This window comes from Scheffersomyces coipomensis (assembly GCF_036884675.1).
Source record: "Scheffersomyces coipomensis strain NRRL Y-17651 chromosome Unknown DFJ63scaffold_2, whole genome shotgun sequence".
In the NCBI taxonomy this organism is placed as follows: Eukaryota; Fungi; Ascomycota; class Pichiomycetes; order Serinales; family Debaryomycetaceae; genus Scheffersomyces; species Scheffersomyces coipomensis.
The window spans coordinates 219,103-238,546 of record NW_027042893.1 but is presented as its reverse complement, the minus strand read 5'-3'; the positions used below and the strand labels follow the sequence as shown (position 1 = coordinate 238,546).

General features: G+C 30.6%; 7 protein-coding genes and 1 non-coding gene across 8 annotated transcripts; 6 read left to right on the top strand and 2 right to left on the bottom strand. All coding sequences in view use genetic code 12, as the record gives it.

Annotated features, from left to right (window-relative positions):
• Positions 1–2,239: 2,239 nt before the first annotated feature.
• Positions 2,240–3,286, top strand: DFJ63DRAFT_311281 (uncharacterized protein; the record flags this gene model as incomplete). Its single annotated transcript, XM_064905730.1, has 1 exon — positions 2,240–3,286. The coding sequence occupies one exon, from the start codon at positions 2,240–2,242 to the stop codon at positions 3,284–3,286; it is 1,047 nt and encodes a 348-aa protein (XP_064763287.1).
• Positions 3,287–3,368: 82 nt separating this feature from the next.
• DFJ63DRAFT_317333 (uncharacterized protein) lies at positions 3,369–4,248 on the top strand. Its single transcript, XM_064906809.1, has 2 exons — positions 3,369–3,560; positions 3,623–4,248. Exons 1-2 carry the CDS (start codon positions 3,484–3,486, stop codon positions 3,975–3,977), a joined length of 432 nt encoding a protein of 143 aa, XP_064763286.1. The 5' UTR covers positions 3,369–3,483; the 3' UTR covers positions 3,978–4,248.
• Positions 4,249–4,262: 14 nt separating this feature from the next.
• PEP1 (type I sorting receptor) lies at positions 4,263–9,545 on the top strand. Its single transcript, XM_064908938.1, has one exon. The coding sequence runs from the start codon at positions 4,505–4,507 to the stop codon at positions 9,230–9,232; it is 4,728 nt and encodes a 1,575-aa protein (XP_064763285.1). The 5' UTR covers positions 4,263–4,504; the 3' UTR covers positions 9,233–9,545.
• On the bottom strand, positions 9,385–9,456 carry DFJ63DRAFT_t32. The gene has a single exon. It is a non-coding gene; the product is annotated as a tRNA-Trp (tRNA).
• Positions 9,546–11,407: 1,862 nt separating the features above from the next.
• DFJ63DRAFT_311278 (uncharacterized protein) lies at positions 11,408–12,004 on the top strand (the record flags this gene model as incomplete). The annotated part of the gene is made up of 1 exon (XM_064905729.1): positions 11,408–12,004. One exon carries the CDS (start codon positions 11,408–11,410, stop codon positions 12,002–12,004), a length of 597 nt encoding a protein of 198 aa, XP_064763284.1.
• Positions 12,005–12,826: 822 nt separating this feature from the next.
• Positions 12,827–13,667, top strand: DFJ63DRAFT_317331 (uncharacterized protein; the record flags this gene model as incomplete). Its single annotated transcript, XM_064906808.1, has 1 exon — positions 12,827–13,667. A coding segment is annotated over exon 1 (341 nt), but the record flags the coding sequence as incomplete, so codon positions are not given.
• DFJ63DRAFT_317330 (uncharacterized protein) lies at positions 13,668–14,704 on the top strand. Its single transcript, XM_064906807.1, has one exon. It carries the CDS (start codon positions 13,745–13,747, stop codon positions 14,513–14,515), a length of 771 nt encoding a protein of 256 aa, XP_064763282.1. The 5' UTR covers positions 13,668–13,744; the 3' UTR covers positions 14,516–14,704.
• RAX2 (Rax2p) lies at positions 14,705–19,123 on the bottom strand. The gene has a single exon (XM_064906806.1). It carries the CDS (start codon positions 18,857–18,859, stop codon positions 14,750–14,752), a length of 4,110 nt encoding a protein of 1,369 aa, XP_064763281.1. The 5' UTR covers positions 18,860–19,123; the 3' UTR covers positions 14,705–14,749.
• Positions 19,124–19,444: the final 321 nt, after the last annotated feature.

Here is a 19,444-nt window from a genome sequence, read left to right as displayed (position 1 = left end):
TACAGAACAATTTTTAATTTCTAGAATCAGTACTGATCCCCCCACCTCCACCCCAGCCACAAATAGGAAAAAAAATCAATTCAGTCTATTTTAACCTATTGACCCCAAGGTTAATGTTACAAAATTTACTCTAATTACAGTATAGTTTTCCATTCTTACTAATAATCAGGTTTATCTATTGTTCTTTTGGTAGTTTATTGGTCAATGACAATAAAAAATTGGAGTAAATCACAGTCAGTATTTGAACTTTCCATTGAATCTAACGGCGGTAATGCACGCAAACTTTTTTGTTTCTTTTTTATTGATTTTTACCTTTGATTTTATTTTTGATGATCATTTTTTTTTTGGTTTGGCCTTGGTTCGGTTTCCCCTCCTTTTTTTGTTTATATGTGATTCTCCCTATCGTTGATAGCCTAGAGTAAGTAATCATGATTTGTCTCTCCACCCCCCTTCCCACTAGATAAATCGAATCCCCCTATTTATTTACAATTCCCTCTTCTGTTAATCTTTCCCTCTACGATTCTCCATATTTTAATTATAAACTACTAACTATAGTAGACGTTTTACATCAAAAATAATAATAATAAACCCCAACGTAACCTAAACCTACCCTATTTTAGTTTTTCCTCCCACCGGAATTCTACTTACCTTCCCCCCGATAAAATAGTTTCGTATCAAGGCCCGGAAATTTTTCGTCTATGTATTTATTTATAGTTCAAGATTAATAATATATTGAAATCAAACTTGTAGTAGTATCATGCTATAGACCAATGGTTGCACTGTCTAATTAATTAATAGCTTGGTGGTCTGGAATCAGTAGAATATAATACTAGCCTACTATTTAGGCGTATGATTGTTATGTCACTACTATCCCTTACTTCAGAATGGCTCTATCCCTAAACATTTACATATATATATGTATAATTATATCCTTTCTAACTATTTAGTTTCTTTATTCACTATATCTATGAGTGACTGGGTTACTTACTATTCTTGTAGTATCCCCATACTTATATACTTCTATTGCGGAAGTACTAATACACAATCAAGGGTGACTACTATACTGGCTTCTTTGGCGGTGATAATTGCAGCACTACTATATTTGCAAGTCTTCACTATTAGTCCTGAGAAACAACCCCTTCTATAATTTTCCCAAATTCACAAGAAAGCTGAAGTTCAAGGTTGTGGTTTTTCTTTTCTATAGGAAATATTTATAGGTATATAACTGAATACATGTTATTATGATATTAAATTTAACTACATATTGTAGCAATCGTTGCTGTTATGATTGCTTGTAGAATAAAAATTTTCCGGGCACTGATAAGAAACTTTCTTTTGTTCCGGTAGTAATATTATTTGTGGTCGGAGGAGATGTACTAAAAATGACTAAGCTGTAATCAATTAACAATATTCACAAAGTTTCCGCTTACATAAACAATCCCATCGCTAACCAATTAACTCGAGTTACATATTCTGTATATGTATAACGTAGCCTCTGACCTTTATTTCTGGTTTAAGACCGATATTTCATCGACTTCACTTATGCTTATACATTCTTCTTCTTCTACCTCATATTTATGCTTCTGTTACTTATGTGCTTCCCAATTCTCCCTATCTTTTTCCTTTAATCTCTAGATAAAGTATTTGTTGAATTATGTTTTGTTGACTCTTCTGTTATCTTCTCCACAAAAACTTATTCCCCTCCTTTCCCATCTCCACATCTCTCCCCCTTCTTTTCCCTCTCTGTCGCCAGTGTGAAATTAGTCCTTTAAAAATTATTTTTTACCCATACAGATAAATAATTTTTAACTTACCCCAAAAATTCAAAACCATTTTATTTTAAAAGTATCCCCAAATTTTTTTTCTTTTAAAAAATCTTTCATTAATCCGATTTCTTCTTTTGGTCCCACTATTCTTATTTTCATCTTTAAACGATTTGGTTAAAAATATTCAAACCTTTTATAAAAATATAGTTACTGTTATAGTTCATCTACATCGTAAGTTTAAATATTTATAAAAAAGCGCAATTTTTACAATACAGAAAGTTTAAAACTTTGTAACCGTATAAGATAACCTCTTGAATTATTTAGCTTCGTAACTTTAATATTGAATGTAAATAAAGATTTCATTATTTACTATTTGGTGATTGATCTTCCTTTTTTGCACCCCCTCCTTTAACTTTTTTCTCTGTTTATTTGGCGCCAAAAAAAAAGAAGAGCAGCCTTCAAAAATTACTACAATGCAACCACTTTCATTCTATCATCAAACATATAATCACATTAAAATCATAAGGCAGTATATAATGATTCGTTATCAAATATCAGAGTTGTTAAATCTTCAACATGATAAAAAATTCAATATTCATTTGAAAGATTTAGATCGTAGTACAAAAGGCATTCGTTGTGATTTCTTAAATTCTACTTCATCATCTTCAACTTCTACTAATTTTGCCGCCAATAATTCAAATCATCATTTACAACCTCCAATTCAATTCAAACCAAATAGAGGTAATACTAATAATACTTCTGGTCCATTCATTAGAAATTTTAGCAATAATAAACTGCCATTTCAAAAGCATGGCGGCAATTCCAAATTTTCTCAATGGTTACCAGTTTCTAATTCTGTTTCAATTCATGGTTTAGATAATAATAGTGGAAATCGATCATTTCAAGGTCAAAATGGATCTTCATATTGGAAAGAAATGGATAATAATTATATTGATGGTGGTAAAGAAAAAGGTAATTATGTTTATCTTCCTGTTAGTCCAAGTTATAGATTAGTTCAAATTCCTCCTGGAATGCCTATTCCAAATGATGCAATTCCTGCTGCTATTAATCATCCCCCTATTCAAATCCCACTTGTAAGAAGAATCTATCAAAATAAGCTTGATCTTGGTTATTCTCAAACAACTAGTCCAACTACCATTACTACTTCTACAACAACAACAACAACAACAACTAATAAAAAGGAATTATCCGCTATTGAAAAAGTTAGACTTGAATTTAAACAAAATTTGTTAGAAACTGCAGCTCTTAAAGTTAAACAGAAATATCAAGAGAAATCTAAAAAGGTCAAATTTGTTTATGATCCAAAAAAAGCTCCAAAAGTTGATAATCCATATTCAATTAGTGGATTTTTCCCTCTGTCAATGATTAATTCTGGAAAGACTGATCAAGCTTATTCAGTATTCAATTCAAATGAATTATCTGATGAAAATGATTCTTATAATCAATCTACCATTGGTTCATCATATGATGTACAAATCCAATTGCCAGTTAATTTTTAGATATATGTGATAGTAGTAGTAGTAGTAGAAATAGTGAATAAAATTGTGTATTGTATTAAATTTTTTAGCAGCCACTCATTTGCTTAGTGAGTATAATTTAGTGTAGTGTAGTGCAATCACCGAGTGAACTATTTTTTTTTAATGATGAAAAATAAATCTATTAAGGAGAAGAGCATACTATAACCATTCAAAGGGTCATGACATCACAAATAGCAGAGCAACATGGTCATCATACAGTGAAAGATCATGATTGGCATTACATACTATTGGAATTGTAAGTACTATTCAGCTATACTTTTCCTTTACTTAAGACTTTGATACTAACAAACTATTTAGAACTCCTGATCCCAATTCAAGTCAATTAAAAACTATAACAGACACCATTGATAAAATAACATGGAAGAGTAAGATCTTGGCTGGTTTAAGTCGATCATATGGATTACTTGGTGAATCATTACATTTTGATATTCTCATGTCTGAATTGACTACGGCTGTGATTAGAATTGATAAGCTTGATACTGAGAGATTCATTAATGCTTTGTTTGGATATGTGTTTAAGATCCAACTTTCTTATAATGAACTGAATGGAGAAGCTGATGTTAAGAGTGAAGAGTTTGATTGTTATTTACGAGTGGTTAATCATGGTGATTATTTAGGTCTTGTTGTTAAGAATAACTTTAAATCAGCTTAATGAAAGGTCAATGTAAATAAACGAAAGATAGGACATACATTCCAAATACAAGTTCATGATGTTTATATAACTCATGGATTACAATAGGACTAAGTAATGGGGGAAGACATGGTTCTGCATACTTATCATAAGGTCCAGCAAGATAAGAAAGTCACTATGGGTCACACTAGTTATACTTCAACGTGACAATATCTTACTAACTGATCAGCTAATCAACAACTCATGTTAATAGAAGCATTGTATATATATAAAAATAAATGTATAATAGTTAATTTGTAACCCTATACCAGTTGTAGATACCAAATAAGAGCACGATTAACAAGGCTTGTGATTTATCTTTGGTCTTGTGCACGACTCCCGCCACTTTTCCCTTTTTTGACGTATCCCTCCCCGAAAAATCTAAAAGATTTAGTGGAGGTGTAGCAACAGGGAGGGATAAGGCTATATCAAAATTATTCTTAAATCAAAATCAGCCTTTTGTTTGTTCAATTGAATACTTATTAAAGTGGTGGTAAGGAGAAAGGATCATGAATCTTCGCCATTATAATAAACCATTGCATTCCATATGGAGTTATATCATTCTATTATCATATTTGATTAACTTTATCAATGGTGCCGTTGCCACAAGTGATTATCATCCAAAAGTTACAATAACAACTGAAAAGCAAGTGGCAACTGAAATCAAATATTTCGATGATTCATCTAATATATTAGTCCTTCGTCGTCTGGTGCTTTCTATATCTTTTGATGATGGTGCATCTTATAAAGTTGTCGAAGAGACTAAAGATGATAAGATTATTCATCTTGAATTAGATAAATTCAACAAATTAAGAGCATTTGCTTTCACTTTATCAAATAATCAATATGTTACTAATGATCAAGGTAAAACTTGGCAAAAATTTGAAATCAAACACGATAAAAGTGAAAAACTTGATTTAGTATCAATTCCTTTAATTACTTTGAATGCAAAATCTCCTGATTTAGCATTATTCGATTATTATGATTGTCCTGATAAAATGTTTAATGCAAAATGTAAAAGAATTTACTTTTATACTCAAGATGGTTTCAAAACAAATCCAAAAAGACTAAATATTGATCTGTCAGTATGTAAATTTTCAAAATCAAATTTGGAATTTGATAATACTCAGGATCAAGATTCAACCATTTATTGTGCAAAACATACTTTAAATTCATTCGGTCATGTGGTGGAATCAAATGTTGCCAAGTCAAGTGATTTCTTTAATAAAGTTGATCTTATTAATCATCATCATTCAAATAATGGTAAAATTATCGATATTAGAATCGAACTGAATTTCTTAATCTTGGTAGTTCAAAATGATAAATTTAATGAAAATTCAAGAGTTTCTATCTTAGTATCAAAGAATGGTCATCATTTCCATAATACTGATTTAAGATTAGGAACTGCTTATGGATTAATGACATTCTTAGAAGCTTCACCTTCATCATTTTTCGTCTCAGTAATGGAATTTAAAGGTATATCTAGTTCTGGAACCTTTTATGGTTCTGATTCTGCTGGAACAAGATTAACTAAACTCTTGGGTGATATTAATGATGGGGCAATTAAGAAAATCGATAACATAGATGGAGCTTGGTTAGCTAATACTGGTACCATTGCCGAAAGTACTGATGGATCTACTAATTTAATTGATTTATTAATTGGTGGTGGTAGTCTGAAAGATGTAGTATCAAAATACTCATTTAATGATGGACAAGATTGGCATCCATTAGTTGTCAATAATGATAAAGACTGTAAAACATCAAGTGGTTGTTCATTACATTTATTAAATCCAACTGAAAGAAATGGGGAAGGTGATTATGTCACCGGTCCAACTCCTGGTATTCTTTTAGCTGTTGGTAGTAAAGGTAGAAAACTTGATAGAGAAATTGAAAATATGAGAACTTGGATTTCAAGAGATGGAGGGGCTTCTTGGGATTTGGCCATTGAAGAACCTTGTTTATTCTCATTTGGTGACCAAGGTAATGTTATAGTGGCAATTCCATTCTATGCTGGTATTGATAAATTGAGTATTTCTAAATTCTATTTCTCATTAGATCAAGGTAAATCATTCCAAGAAGAATCAATTGAACATCCAATTTTCCCATTAACATTAACTACTACTGTCGATGGTACTTCAAGAAAATTCATTCTTTCTGGATTGATTGATAATACTCCTGAAGATCATCATGATTTTGATTTTTCAGAAAGTATGTACGCCATTGATTTTACTGATGCCTTTGAAGGTAAAGTCTGTGAAGACGGTGATTTCGAAGATGTATATGCAAGAGTAACTATAAATGAAGAGCCTATTTGTGTTTATGGTCATAAAGAAAAATTCAACAGAAGAAAGCAAAATGCTCAATGTTTTGTTAATAAATTGTTTGAAGATGTTAAAGTCTATGAAGATTCTTGTGAATGTACTGCTGCTGACTTTGAATGTGCTTCTGGTTTTGAGCCTGCTGAAGATAAATCTTGTCAACCATTGCATAGAAACATTGCTCATATGTGTATGATGCAAAAAGTGAAAGAATTGAATATCCCTAATAAAGTATTAATGGATGGTAATAAATGTAGCATGGGTAAAAAGAAAGCTTCTGAATTTATCACTAATCAAAAGCTTAAATGTTCCGATTTCCTTGAGTCACATGAAGGAAGTGATGATGGTACCGATAAAGGTACTACACATGATATTGTGGTTGAAGTTAATGAATTCTTGGGAGAACTCCAACAATATGCTTACATCGAAGGTGATAAAGATATGTCATTTGAGAATGTTATTATTAGAACTGCTGATTTCCAAGCGTATATATCTAATGATGGAGGATTCGTATTTAGGAAAGTTCCAGTTGACGATAAGATTATCGGATTTTATGAAGGTTATGCTGCTGGTCATGTTATTTTAGTCACTGATAGCAAGGTTATTTATGTTTCTCATGATGGTGGTGCTACATTTGTTAAACAAATAGCTCCAACAACTCCAATTCCAAGACGTAAATCAATCTCATTTAATAAAATTGATCCACATCAATTCATCTGGTATGGTAGTGAACAATGCACTACCGACGACTGTCCAGTTGAAGCTTATATAACTAAAGATAATGGTAAATCATTTGATTCCTTGAGTGAAGATGTTATAATTTGTGATTTTGTAGGTTCTATTTTTGATCAAAGTGCCAATCCAGATAAGGATCTTATCTATTGTTCGGTGTTAGACAGATCACAAAGAAGAATCAAATTGGTATCATCAAGAAATGGATTCAAAGATAGTGAAATTAAGTTTGATTACATTGTGGGATATGCCATTACAGGTGACTTTGTGGTTGTGGCCACTGTTAATCAAGAAAAGAAATCCTTACAAGCAAAAGTGACCGTTGACGGTTCTGTCTTTGCTGATGCTGATTTCCCAGCTGATTTCCATGTTGAATCACAGCAAGCTTATACTATCTTGGATTCACAATCGAGAGCTATTTTCATGCACGTCACCACTAATACTGAAGCTGGAAAAGAATATGGTTCAATTTTGAAATCAAATTCAAATGGTACTTCTTATGTATTATCATTACTGGATGTCAATAGAAACAGAGTTGGTTATGTTGATTACGATAGAATTGAAGGTCTCGAAGGTGTGATCATTTCCAATGTTGTCATTGGTGTCGATTCAAAAGGTAATAAAGAATTAAGTACTCAAATCACCCACAATGATGGTGGTGAATGGGCTGCATTGGTTCCTCCTGTGACGAATTCCGACGGTCAAAAGTACGGTTGTACTGGTCAATCATTAGAACGTTGTTCCTTGCACTTACATGGATTTACAGAAAGAGATGATTATAGAGATACTTTCTCATCTGCTTCTGCTACTGGTCTTATAATTGGAGTAGGTAGTGTTGGTAAATCGTTAGACACATATGAAAGATCTTCAACGTTTATGTCTAATGATGGTGGTATAACTTGGAAAGAAATTAAAAGAGGAGTTTATATGTGGGAGTATGGTGATAGAGGAACCATTCTTGTTTTAGTTCCAGCTAAAAATGAAACTGATACTTTATCATATTCATTAGATGAAGGTACTACTTGGTTGGATTATAAATTTGCTGATAAACCAATAAATGTTTTAGATTTAGCCACTGTTCCTTCTGATACTTCAAGAAAATTCCTAATATTTGGATATGTTACTGGAGCTAAGACTTCAACACTTACTTATGCAATTGATTTCTCTGGTATTCATAGAAGACAATGTCAATTAGATTTAGATAATCCTGCCAATGATGACTATGTTTATTGGTCACCATCTCATCCTAAATTACCTGACAACTGTTTATTTGGTCATGAAGCTAAATATTTACGTCGTGCAGTTGGTCATAATGATTGTTTTATTGGAAGTGCTCCACTATCCGAAGGATTCAAAGTTATTAGAAATTGTTCCTGTACTAGAAGAGATTATGAATGTGATTATAACTACTACAGAGATACTGATAATACTTGTAAATTGGTTAAAGGGTTATCGCCAACAGATCGTGAAAATGAATATTGTAAAAAGGAGAATGCTTTTGAATATTTTGAACCAACTGGTTACAGAAAGATTCCATTATCTACTTGTAATGGTGGTCAAGAATTTGATAGTTGGCACGCCAAGGCTTGTCCTGGGAAAGAAAAGGAATTCAACCAACATTATGGTAAAGAAGTTAAAGGTTATAAATTATTTTTGTTGGTGTTTATTCCTATTTTCGTCTTCGTCTTTGCCACTGGGTTTGTTTATGATAGAGGTATTAGAAGAAATGGTGGATTTAAACGTCTTGGTCAAATCAGATTAGATCTTGAAGATGATGATTTCAATCCTATTGAAGATAATCAAGTCGATGTGGTGGTTAATAGAATAGTTAGAGGAGGTATATTTGCTATGGCTGCTACTTTCGCTACATTTAAAGCCATCCAAAAGATTGATAGAATAATATTGGATAAGCTTACTTCAGCCATTTTCCGTCGTACCCCAGGCAGAAGAAATTATGTTCAAGTACCAGATTTAGATGATGAAGATGAATTATTTGGTGATTTCCGTGATGATTATGAAGAAGAAATTAATGAGGGTACAGCAAACTTGGATCAAGAATTTACAGATGGATCTGAAAATGATGATTTAAATAACGTTACTACAGAGGAGACTGAAACAGATGTTGATTCTCGTCTATTTGGTATCGATGATCATTCAGATGAAGAATCTCATCCTGAATTATTATAAGCGTACAGAGATAAAAACTGTATAGAAAATTTTTATATCTAACAATTTAAAAACACAATAAAAGAAAGTATTATTATAAATTATAATCTTGTAGACGTCTTGGTCTTCGGATAAAGGAGATGCAAAAAAATAATTCAAAAAAAGAAAGGAATTGACACGGACAGGAATCGAACCTGCAACCCTTCGATTTGGAGTCGAAAGCTCTACCATTGAGCCACCGCATCACCCTTAAAGTTGGAAATTTTTGTGGTTTAATATGCACGTGAAATATATTACACTGAAACTGCAAAATTTTGTTCTAAACTGTAAAATATATATATTAACATGCAATAAAATATTGTTTTTTTACAGTTTAGAATAAATTTTAATCTGAAAAAGCTGCAAAATTTGTTACAATGTTCAAACAGTATTTCTAATTATGAATTTTAATTGGGGCAATAATTATTTTAAAATATTTAATAAAATTAACTATACAATTGTATCTCCGTTAAAAAAAGCTTTATGTGATAAGATAGTGATATTAGACATAAATTTAATGGCTCTTATGTAGAATACATAACAAAATTGGATAAAACAATTAAATATATATGTTAGTAGGAGAAAGAATTGAAAAAGGACTTTTTGACCTAATATAGTTCATTTCTACCGTGGAATATTGAGAAATAGAAAAATAGATGGAGACCCAAATACATCAACAATGTAATTAAATGAAATATCCAATTTTTAAATGAATCCAGGCATTTTTCACAATTGGGATATTTGTTTTTGGAATCTTGCGGTATTTCAAGACGACTTTTAATATAAGTAAAATCTTTAATAATTCTAAGAATCTCGTTCAGTAGTCCGTTTATATTTAGTAAATTGATGATACCATCTTTAAAATGTGTTGAAGTATCCAAAGTTTCTGGATTATTCGCTTTAGATGAACTGCTACCAGCAATCATTTTATCAATTAAAAGACTTCAACTTAAATTAGGTATTAATAGTCTTCAGCAAAAGAATGGTCAAAATTATTTTTAAAACAAAGGAGTGTACTTCAGACTTTAGCATAGCTTAAAATTACATGTACAATAAAAAACTTGTAATAACTTCCTTATTTTTTTTGGTTTGACTTTATTTTGAAATGTCTTTTAAAGGATTAATTCTTCTGTACAAGCCAATACAATTATAGTTATATCATATGTTGATAAATCACTCTTATGCTCCATTAGTGTCAAGCTGTCTATCTTAGAATATGATCCATTCGAAATCGAGATGCGCAACAAAGAGACAACCACGACTTTAACGGAACAACAAAAGGACACAATCAAATTGTGGAAAAGTGTTCAAGAAATACGAACTACACTTGATAGCTTAAAAGTTGGAATTCATGAATGGGGTAACCTAGATATATCTATGTCTGAAGTGAATTATACTTGTGATAATTGTGAACATCGATGGATAAGTATGTTGATTATAGATTCAACATTAGTGATAGTGGTTGTGTCCAATATATCAATGTTTATATAGTACATAGATAGCTCAATAACTCTCATAGGGTTCAAATTATTCTTATATATATACCGAATATATTCTATTTATATGTATACATTGCAAAACTCTTTTTAAATCAAGAATGAATCTTGTCGGTTTACTTGTAAACATTTATTTACTCCCTGTAAACTAAACAGAAAATGGCAGCCAAATAAATTTCCTACAGAATATGAGAACAAATTGTTCCAAAAGGTTCCATAAAATATGACTTGTAGTAATCATTGATATCTCAAAGTATATGTATCAAGGTTTAAATTGAATGATTGATACTTCTATTAGGATTTGTTTATTTAGATTCATCACTGTTAAAACTGACTAATTTGTGTCATATTTTCCTATTAGCCATCCCCCCTATAATTAATAATTACTATCAATGATTTTATTCACTAATCTATCCTAAAGACTTATTATATATCATCAATCTATTGTCAATCATATAAACTACTATATACTTAGGCTAGGAGATAAACTGTAAAGTAATTCGCAGAATTACAGTGTAAGTTATCCCTCTTTTCACATATTTCGTGTTGCCAAATTTCTGTTATTTATATTTAAATGATCCCTTTTTTTATAAAAGTTTTTGGTGTTGCCAAATCCTTCTCTTTTTAATTATCACTTCATTCTTTACAATCAATCATCAAAATGAATGGTAATGATATAATTGAAAGAGATGATGAAATTAGATTAGCTTTAGTCGGTAGAGATAAAAAGAAAGATGACTTTTGGAGTAAGTCAGTACCATGGATACAATTTGTGTCTGCTATCGGTATTCCTTTATTAATCGCTGTTTGGTTTTATTTTCAAGTTTTTCAAGGTCCATTGGATTATAATGGTTATCTTTTTTCAATCTTTTTAGCTACTCAACCATTTGTTTATACTGAAATTTCACCTGGAAGAGTAATTATTTTACCCAGAAGTTTGGAGTTCGATGGAATCTTTTATTCGGAATCTAGATATTTGTACAGGACATCTGCTGTATATCATACAATTCTTCTTATAGTCTCTTCTCGGTTGCTTATTAAGGCAAGAAGAAGAAACGTAGAAGCATTCAATGATGGCTGGAGTCTTGGAGCTTATGAAGGGTTATGTTATTTTCTTATGGCAATATATTCTATTCTCAATATTTGTGTTGCAATTGTTGATTTCCCATTTGAGAATACTTTGTTCTTAACTTTTTATTTGCTGACGATGTGGATGTGCATTATGATGCTTTTAGAAGCTACTGTTTGTAAAACTTAATTCTATTTAAGTGTATTTAATCAGCAATATTCCATAGGTTTGGATGTGTATAATACTCGTTTTTCATGTTTTTGTTTACTGAAATCTAATAGCATTTACCAGAATTAACAAGATCCTATAACATTTGAGTTGTGGAAATTATTATCTTAGAGAATATAAATTGTAGAATAAATTAAACAGCTATCTTAATAAGATTCGTTCTTTAAAATTTAGAATTACTAACGTTGAAATTGACAAATTTGCGTGATAGTATACAATGGTTTAGCCCCCTATCATCAGATCTCTATTGAGATCTTGATACTTACAAGTTAATCAATCAAACAGACATCTTATTCAAACACATTGTCATTACTATCTTATAACATCACAGATATAGAATAATGGAAAAGGGAGTATAATGTACATTATCCCCTTTTTTTTACACATTTCGTGTTGCCAAATTCCTCTTATTTATATTTAAATGATCCCTTTTTTATACAATTTTTTGGTGTTGCCAAATCTTTTTCTTTTTAATTATCACTTATTTCATTACAATCAAGCATCAAAATGAATGATATTGACTTAGATGTGTTATCAGGTACTCATTATGGGACCATCGATGACTTAATCAATCAACCTCAATTTAATACTATGAGAAATACTGTTGCCGCTGTCACCACAGATACCACTACAACTATTAGAACAGCTTCAGATTCAAATAGTACAATCTCAATTGAAAATAATGATGACTATACTAACGGTGAAGATATTGATGATGAAAATATCGATGATGAAAATAGATTAAAATTATACGGTGCTAAAGGATTTTGGAGTAGATTAGTACCATGGATAAAATTTCTGGTTGCTACATGTATTCCATTCTTATTGTTTATTTGGTTACTTTTCCAAGGTATTCAAGGTATATTGAATTCTGATTCTGATTTAATCTCTTCAGTAAGTCAACCAAATGTTATTGTTGAAACTGCAACAGGAAGAGTTATGTTAGCCAGCGACAATCAATTCCATGGAAATATTTATTCTGAATATTGGTATTTGTATGGGGCATGTGTTGCATTTCTTACAATTGTGCTTGCAATCTCTACTCTGTCGTTTATAAAGAATTTCAGCACAGAAATGGAAGCTTTTAGGAATGAATGTAATGTTTTTGTGAATATCGGCTCTTACCCAGGCCTTTGTTCTTATCTTATATCTATCATTTCCATATTTTTTATTTCATATTCACTTCTGGATTTGCTATTTGGGAATCCAGGATTATTATTCCTTTTGTTAATTGTGGTTTGGTTATTTACTTGTTATTTGTTACTGAATTTTATTAGTAATTAAGTGTATCTAATCAACAAGATCCCATACCATTTGAGTTATGGAAATTATTATAATCTTACAGATATAAAATGTAGAATTTAATAAGCAAACTTATAACCTTTATTGAGAGCCCTATAAAAGCTCACATTTAATTTGCGCGATAGTTTACAATGGTTCAGCCCCCTATGAACAATATCAATATCAATGTTTTGAGTTACTATTTCATCGAACAGACTTATAATATGACATTCAGCCTATTGTAAGTATAATGCTTAAATATAATTACAATAAAGTAGAATAGTTAATATGTAAAACTTAACTCTTAGTTAAATTACAATGTAGAAGATCCTTATTTCGTGCTGCCTTTTTTTTACACATTTCGTGTTGCCAAATTATTTACTTTTATCACCACTTCTTTCTTTATAATCAATCATCAAAATGAATGGTATTGAAATGGAACTGATGTCTAATTATCAGAACGATGATGATATCACCTTAGTTAATGTTTCCCAATCCAATAATATCAATGATACTCCAGATATCAATACTCCAAATCCTATGGCCGCCGAAATGACTGCAGATGCAAATGGTAAATATAGATTAACTTTAAATGGAGAAGAAGGTAGTATGGAAGTTGAATTATGGAGTTTTGTCATGGGAAGGATTAAAACTTTGATTATTTTAGGCATTCCTTTATTTATTACTATCGTGTTAAGATTATGTTATGAAGATCAGTGGAATTTTATAGCTACTGAGACTAAGTCTTATAATTCGGGCTCAACCATCACTGAACCATTTGTTACTTATGCTACTACTTATAATGATGGTTCTGCAATAATTACTAAAACAACTTACACAACTACCCAATATTCAGAACCTGAATACGTTTTTCCTGATTATTTGATTGGAGTTAGAAATTCAAAATATCCAATTTGGTACTTAGTTTGTGCTTTGTTTTATGCCTTGATAAATATGTTTGCTACTACTTTGTTTGTGTTTTGTGCCACTGGTGATGGTATTAGGTTTGTTAATGGTCAAGATCAAGGTACTTATCAGGCTTTAAGGAGTTTACTTGCAGTAATTGCATCTCTCACAGCTTATACACTTTCAATTCTGAATTTAGATTATCTTGCAGCATATCAATTCTTAAGGTTTTTGATTTGGTATACTGCTTTTATCGCTCTAATCTGTTATTTTTCGGAAGATTGATATCATATCATTAAATATTAAACTCCAGTAACAAGAACAAAGCGAATGGTAAAAAAAATAATTCATTGAAGAGGTTGAATAAATATTTCTAAATTTTGCTTAAATATAATAAATTAAAATTTTTTATTTTTAAATATATAAATTATTAGATTCGTTTTTAAAACGAAATATTAAATAAAAAGATAGCAATAAAAATCTAGCTAAGAAGAAGTAAATAGAATGCATTAATTAATTTTAAGTATTTCTTTGAAGATCCATTTCATGTAATAAATGTTGAGGATTGACAGCATCAATCATATCATTTTCATGAATACGTTCTGTATTATCAATTCCTTGTCTCTTTCTGAACAATGCGTAGAATGGAATGATATATAATAGACCCATTAATGAAGTTGAACCTAAGGCACATGCCATGGAAATACCAACTACTTTACCAGCTGATAAATGTTTTGATGAATTGGTGATATCATCAGATGATTGGAATCGATATGAATCATTGATTAGTAAGGATTTGATACTACCGATTTGATTTGTGGAATTTGAAGTGAATGCAAATGGAATCCAATCTGTACCGTTAAATAAAGCAAGATTAACAGTACCATAATTTGTAAGAGTGAACGTACCAGCAAGAGCTAAGATCATATCATTATCAAATAAAGTTTGATTATAATTTGTCTTTTGAGATAAATCAAATAATTTTAAATCATTGAAGGTAGTAATATTATCATATTCAATTTCATCATCGATTGAATACCAATTTGAGCCATCAAATCCAGAGATGAAATCATCTCCATAAGCAACTAATCTTCCATTCAAGTTGGTATTATCATAATCATTCAAGATGAATTTCTTAATCACTTTATTTGAACCTAATTGATTTAAGGAAGCTTTAGTATTGAAAATAGTATTAACAAAATCATAAGTAATGAAATTAACATTCATATTATTGACAGTTAAGTTCCCACTAATTAAAACTTCATTTGATTGAACGAATTTAATATCACTAACAGTACCAGAAACAGTGGTATTACTAATATCACTTTGAGGATTAAGCCATCTCGTGTTAACTAAATCGTAAACACATAATCCGGCACAATTTAACGAACCAGCTTGAGTGAATTTTCCACCCACTAAAAGTTTTGAACCTTGATCATATAACGCAATAGCATTAACTTCGATAGTTGATCCATCCTCATTTGATAATTGAGCAGGTTGGAAACTTGTGAAAGTATTATTTTGTAAATCATAGATTGCTACACCGGTAACGTTCGAGTTATTAATTTCAACCGGACCATTCGTACCGATAAATAAGTATTGATCACTATTATCGACATAAAGTGTTTCAATTTCAGTTTCATTACCCCAAGTAATATCACCACCTAATACGGATAATATAGATGAATTTGTAGCTGAATTATTAATGAACGCAATATTTGTAACTCCCAGAGTCAGGAATTTACCTCCAATTACACTAAGTGAACTGTTAACGTAAAATGATTCTGAAATTTCATATGATTCACCACTGATATCAAGATTATAGGAACTGAAATTAGCACTATTATTGGTATATGATTGATCAACATTATACCAATCCATAATATTAAATGATTCCCCACCTAAGATTTGTTGAGTTGGATTGACATTAATAGCTTGATTAATATTCAATTGATAATTCGAATTATTAACCCATTGATATTGAGTATTATCCCAAGTTTTAAATAAACTTGAATTTTGGGATGATGAAAAGATAAAATATTGAGCATTATTAATAGTTAAATTTGAAAATTGATCAAAATCTTGATCTATGAATTGATTACCAAACCCAAAGAATTGATTATTTGAATAATAGGCGAAATTATTGATGGATGTAGTTGAACTATTATTATTTGATAAATCATTTAATTTTACTGAAGAATTAGATCCTACCAAGTTAAATTGACCTAATAATATGATTCCATTTTCAAAATTAACCAATTTAGAAATTGAATTATTAAACAATCCCCCAAAAATTGTATTAGATGACAGATCATCTCTCTTTGACAAACTTCTACTTATCAACGATACATTTGTTTCATTTGCGGTTGTGTTATAAGTACCAAGTGAAAGATTTATGACGTTTGAATTACTTAAGGTTAAATTATGAGAATTAGATGTGAAATCTCCTAATAATAATAAACTTTCAGCATTGGATGAATTACTTAAAGTGAATTGATTGATAGTTGAATTATCTGATAATTGAGAACTTAAAACATTGATAGTAGAATTACCCACAAAAGTATTATTGAGACTAATGATGGTTTGATTATTACTTCCTAAGGATGATACTAAACTTTCATCAAAATTTGTAAAGTTTGCAAGGGAATATTCAAATAATCCATTCAAATTAAGATAAGTTAATTCATGTGACATGGAATAATTCTGAGAAGTTGAATTGGTCAGATTCATATCGAAATATTTATCCAAGGTAACAATATCAGCCACGATTTTATCAACCACCACCCATGGATTTGAAGTACCTTCAATAATAGTATCATGAAATGAAATTTCAATTCTATTTTGTCCACCATCAGATGATTCTGAAGTACCATTCAAATGACCATAGAATAAATAATCAAATTTATCATTATTATTATTTTGAAAGATTAAACTAGTGGTTAAAACATTATCTTCAGTATCTAATACTGTAACATTAACAATTGATCTTTGAGCACATGAATTATCATAAGTACAACCTGGAGTAGTCATGATGATAGAATAATTACCTGAATATGATATATTTGGATAAAGTGTAATCATGGAATCTGTACCTTGTGCCACTAAATAATCAGTTACAGTAACTGCGGCATCCAAAGCTCTAATAGATTCAAAATTACCAGCATTCACAACAGAAAAACTACTGGTATCAGTATCTTTAGCACAATTTGGTTCATTTAAAGTATCATTACCATAAACATAAATAGCATTTTGATATAATTCAAATCCTCCAAATAAAGCTTCTGAACCATACCATGCAGTAGCGGTAACTCCAATTTGATTAATACCAACTTCATTAACAAAAGCAAATTCTTGAAATCCAGCACCATAACCTAAAGTTTTAGTTTTGGTAGTTGGATCATAATACATACTGAATGAACCATTTTCATCAATAAAACCAAGAGAATCAGTTTGATTAGTAGTATTGATTTGTTTATTGGCATTTGCATAATCAATTAATTCTGATGATTGAAGTAATGGACACCAAGCATCACAAAATGCAATTTGATTAGTTGAAGGATCAATATAAGTAAGATTCATAATACCATTATTTGGATAAGAATAAATCCTGAATAATTGAATTCCATCATCACTAGGAGGAATATATAATCTTGCTTTAGTTGGAGTTATACCTTTCATTTCATCGGGAAGTTCAACTAACCATTGACCACCTGAATCTGGATTTAAAGTCCAACTTGGATTATTGGATGGACAAATAATTGAAGAACCATCTTGATTTGGAGCTCCATTAACATTGGTGAAAATCCCATGTTTTAAAGAAATCAATTGTTCAGCCATTATTAATGATGCATTTTGAGATTCATTGAATGAAGGTTGAGAAGTATTGGTAGTTATATTATGAATAAGAAGATTCAGTAAACCTAAGGTATTAAAATTACCTCCGAATATGATTGAACCTTGATCATCTTGATCATTACCTGAAAATACTTTAGTTATAGCATTTACTATAGCATGTTGACCAAAACCTTGAAAAGGTAAGGAAGAAACTTGTTTTGAAGTTTGATTATAAATGGCGGCACCATAAGTACCATTGAATTCAAAATCCCCACCCAAGTAGATTAAATCATTATCTACATACATGGTATTAACGGTACCATTTGAGAAGGAAGGAATATCTCTCTTTTTTAATGATGATGATGATGGAGAGATTATATTTTCGATTGAATTTGAGGTGATGTTGTAAATGATTGGACTTGAAACATTTTGATTATTGAATGATGTGAAATTACCATTAAGGATGATTGTATCTTGGGATAATGATAAGATTTGATTTATTTGGCCATTTAAGTTGGCTAATTGGATATTATTATTATTAGTGGTGTCTCTTAAGAACAAGTTATTATTTGATGATGGTGATGATGATTGGGTTAAAAATGAAGATGCATTGATGAATGAATAGAATGAGATGGCATTATAAGAACCAAATATTCCTAGTTGATTTCCTAATTCAGGATAATCTATGGATGGAAATGTAATGGGTTCAAAGTTTGCAGCTAGAACCACGCTATTAAAAAGGAGGAGTATTAGACCTACTATACGACTTAACTGTCGATGTATTATATGGGACATTGGTTATATGGAGTTATATGGGAGGTTAAGGAAAGACTATGATGGATGGATTGATTGATTGATGTGGTTGTAAATGGTTGTAAAGTGGTGAAATCAAACTCAAAAAAAAAAAAGGAAGGAAGGAAAGTATTGTGTGTTGATTTCTGTATAGTAGTAGTAGTTGACAGAAATGAATCGAAATGAAAGTGGTAGTAATGAAGGTGAGATGATGTGAGACGGCACGATGAGTGGATTGGATTGGATTGATTGATTGATTGATTGATTGGCACTAGAGGGTACAGACTTACTTATATGGTTAAACCTTTTGGATGCTGCCTTTTGAAGGTGATTTAAGGATAAATAATTGAAATGGGATCAAAAAAAGTTTTTGAGTTTTTTGTTGTAAATTTTTTATTTTTTTATTTTTTTTTATTTTTTTGTTTTGAAATTCTTTTTTTTTTTGGCGTCTAATTAATATTTCTGTAACAGTTTAATATTGACCTCACTGTTTAGGAATTAGTTAGAGTGTGTGATATGGTATGGTATGGTATGGTATGGTATGTGTATCAGAGTTTACAGTGTAGTGGTCAAGGTGTAGAGGATACG